This window comes from Alnus glutinosa, chromosome 10 (assembly GCF_958979055.1).
Source record: "Alnus glutinosa chromosome 10, dhAlnGlut1.1, whole genome shotgun sequence".
In the NCBI taxonomy this organism is placed as follows: Eukaryota; Viridiplantae; Streptophyta; class Magnoliopsida; order Fagales; family Betulaceae; genus Alnus; species Alnus glutinosa.
In genome coordinates, this window is record NC_084895.1 from 19,980,101 (window position 1) to 19,982,674 (window position 2,574).

The following is a 2,574-nucleotide window of genomic DNA, read 5'->3' on the forward strand; positions in this document are numbered from 1 at the left end:
ATATCCTATATAAGATAATCTTTTTTTAAAGGGCGAACATTTGAAAGAAAGAAATGAAAATTTTAGAAAAAAGGAAAAAAAAAAATCTAAATAAAACAAAAGCCAAAAAAGAGCTTTTGGCTAGCTTACGTTTAATATGGTAATTATGCCTATCTTTTATCATTCAGCTCATGACTTCATCCATTGTTTAGGATGTGAAGTTAAATATTGGACCCTTGATGGTACTCCCTTTTTGCTATAGAATATATAGCAAAAAAATTATAATTTAGGCTGTTCCTCTGGAAAAACTTGAATTCTTATGAAACTGTATTCTATAACCACTATCAGCATTAATAAAAAAATTAAAAAATTAAAAAAATTAAAATTAAAATTAAAAGAAGAAGAAGAAGAAGAAGAGAGAAACTTATATCTGTATAAATATGATAGAATTTAGTAGAAATGTATATGTAGACACTCCATGGATGCTAAAACACCCTTTTTACTATTATTATTATTATTATTACTGAACTATCATAAACCACTTGTAACGTTCAGGATTACAAGCTATTAAGGAGGGGATCGAGGATATTACTAGCTAAACAGCCTTGCAAAGTTCACATCGTGTCTTGCATCCATTGCAGCTAAAAGAAAAGCACTCCAACAAATACTGAAAACATTCTCTTTTCAATCTACTTGATCATGACATAATTAGGCTTAAGGAAATTCCATAAAGTGAAACCCAGGACAATTAGTGCAACCATAGTTGCGGTGCCTCTCCAAAAATCACGGAAATACACGCTTTTCATGGTTGCCATGATGCGATTCCAATGATTATCACAGTACTTATTAATTTCTTTACCTAGAACCGAGTAACAGGATTCATATTTCACAATCTGAAGGCAGAGTTTGTTAATTAGATTCGCCACTCGAACGTTACTACCGATATTGTTAACAATGATCTTTTTCTCGACAAGCAAATCCACATCTCGTTCAGTGTCGATTAGATAGTCCAGTAGCATAACATAATTGCAGATGTAAGTGTGAGATGGATAATGACACTGCTCCAAAGCCATGAGGTTTCGGAAAAGAGCTTCAGTACTGTCATGAATCTTTAAGGGTGGGACTTCTAATATACTCTGCATACGCTCCAAGCCCGGAAAAACGCTTTTCAAGCATGGTAAGCAAGCCAAGAGCCAAGACAAATTGGAGAACGGACAGTAATTCAACCACTTATTCCGATGGAATCTTATGTTAAGTAAGCTTCTGTTTTCAACTGCTTTGAATTTCAATCCTGCCTCGTCAAGCTTTGTGGCACAATATACATCATCCAAATAGTCAGTAAGTTTCAAATCTGGCACTGAACAGAACACATATCTTATCAAATCCGTGAAGTGTTTTACTTCCTCGTTGTTGAACTCTTCTGGCAGCTGCATATCATCATGAAACTCACGATAAATGTAAGTACTAAAGTAACAAGCTGAATGCATAATAAAACCAAGCTGATGGACGGGATCTGAAGAGTCACTGAAGGCAAAAGTATATAATTGCTCAAGAACAAAAAAAGGAAGTTGATTCTCAAGTAATATCAAGTCATGTCGTATATCACCTTCCAGCCATGGTTGACTTGACATGTAATCATTTTCTTTTTCACGGGTCCTTACGAAGAGCTCATTTTCATTATCTTCAACTTTGACTTCAAGTACATAAAATATATGGAACCTCACGAAGAGCTCAATTATAAAGATGGCATCCAATAGAATCATTTTTACAAAATCTGTACTGCTGAGTTTACTGTCTTCTGAATAGCAATGACGGATTTTTACTTCATTGTCTTGAATGATCTTTAGGAGATCCTCCTGGCTCTTCCTGGTCCGATACAAGAAATCCTTAAAATATCTCAGTTTGTGCTTTTCCATGTCCCTCAGTTCTTTCAGACCGTGATGAAAGGGGCCTATTGAAACCAGTTTAGGGGTGTAGGCTTCTTTGTTTATCTTGCGCAAATTCTTGGGAACAGGATAGATACAGCACTCAGGCCACAGAGGAGGCTCCATGACCAGTGGAACATCAATGAGCACGTCGTTGCTTTCAAGTTCTTCTCCAATGAAATCACTAGCCATCTTTTCAATCCCTCAGGTTTGTTTTCCTAGTGCCAAACAAGCAACAACCAGTGGAAATACAAAGTATCGAATCAGCTGCAGAGCTTATTCATTTAATTATTTATTTATTTTTATCTCATATTTGTACTACTGTTGTCTTTGTGATCAGCACTTTAGCTGTTTGCTAAAGTGATAGAGTTTATGTAAAGAGCTTTGGTTGTTGTTATAAAAAGTTACTTATTCATTAAAAAAGAAAGGGTTAAAGGATCTTTTTGCCTCTTGGTTTCAAGTTTTTTTTTTTTTTTTTTGTCCCTTATGCTTCATTTTTTTTTTATTACAAATGGTACCTTAGCTATGGAAAAAGACGAAGATTGTACACGCCCGTCCATTTTTCCATCCAAATGAAAAAAAAAGACTAGATGATCCTAAAAACGAAAATGGGTTGGATTCCCCAACAACAAACTCAACACAAACTACAACAGTGCGAAAATAACTAGAA

At 35.0% G+C, this 2,574-nt stretch overlaps 1 protein-coding gene across 1 annotated transcript; it reads right to left on the reverse strand.

Annotated features, from left to right (window-relative positions):
* Nucleotides 1-668: 668 nt before the first annotated feature.
* On the reverse strand, nt 669-2,096 carry LOC133879155 (UPF0481 protein At3g47200-like). Its single transcript, XM_062317696.1, has one exon. It carries the CDS (start codon nt 2,094-2,096, stop codon nt 669-671), a length of 1,428 nt encoding a protein of 475 aa, XP_062173680.1.
* Nucleotides 2,097-2,574: the final 478 nt, after the last annotated feature.

Bases quoted from the DNA above. Each gene is read 5' to 3' on its own strand.
- LOC133879155 (XM_062317696.1), bottom strand. From the start codon at position 2,096: ATGGCTAGTGATTTCATTGGAGAAGAACTTGAAAGCAACGACGTGCTC.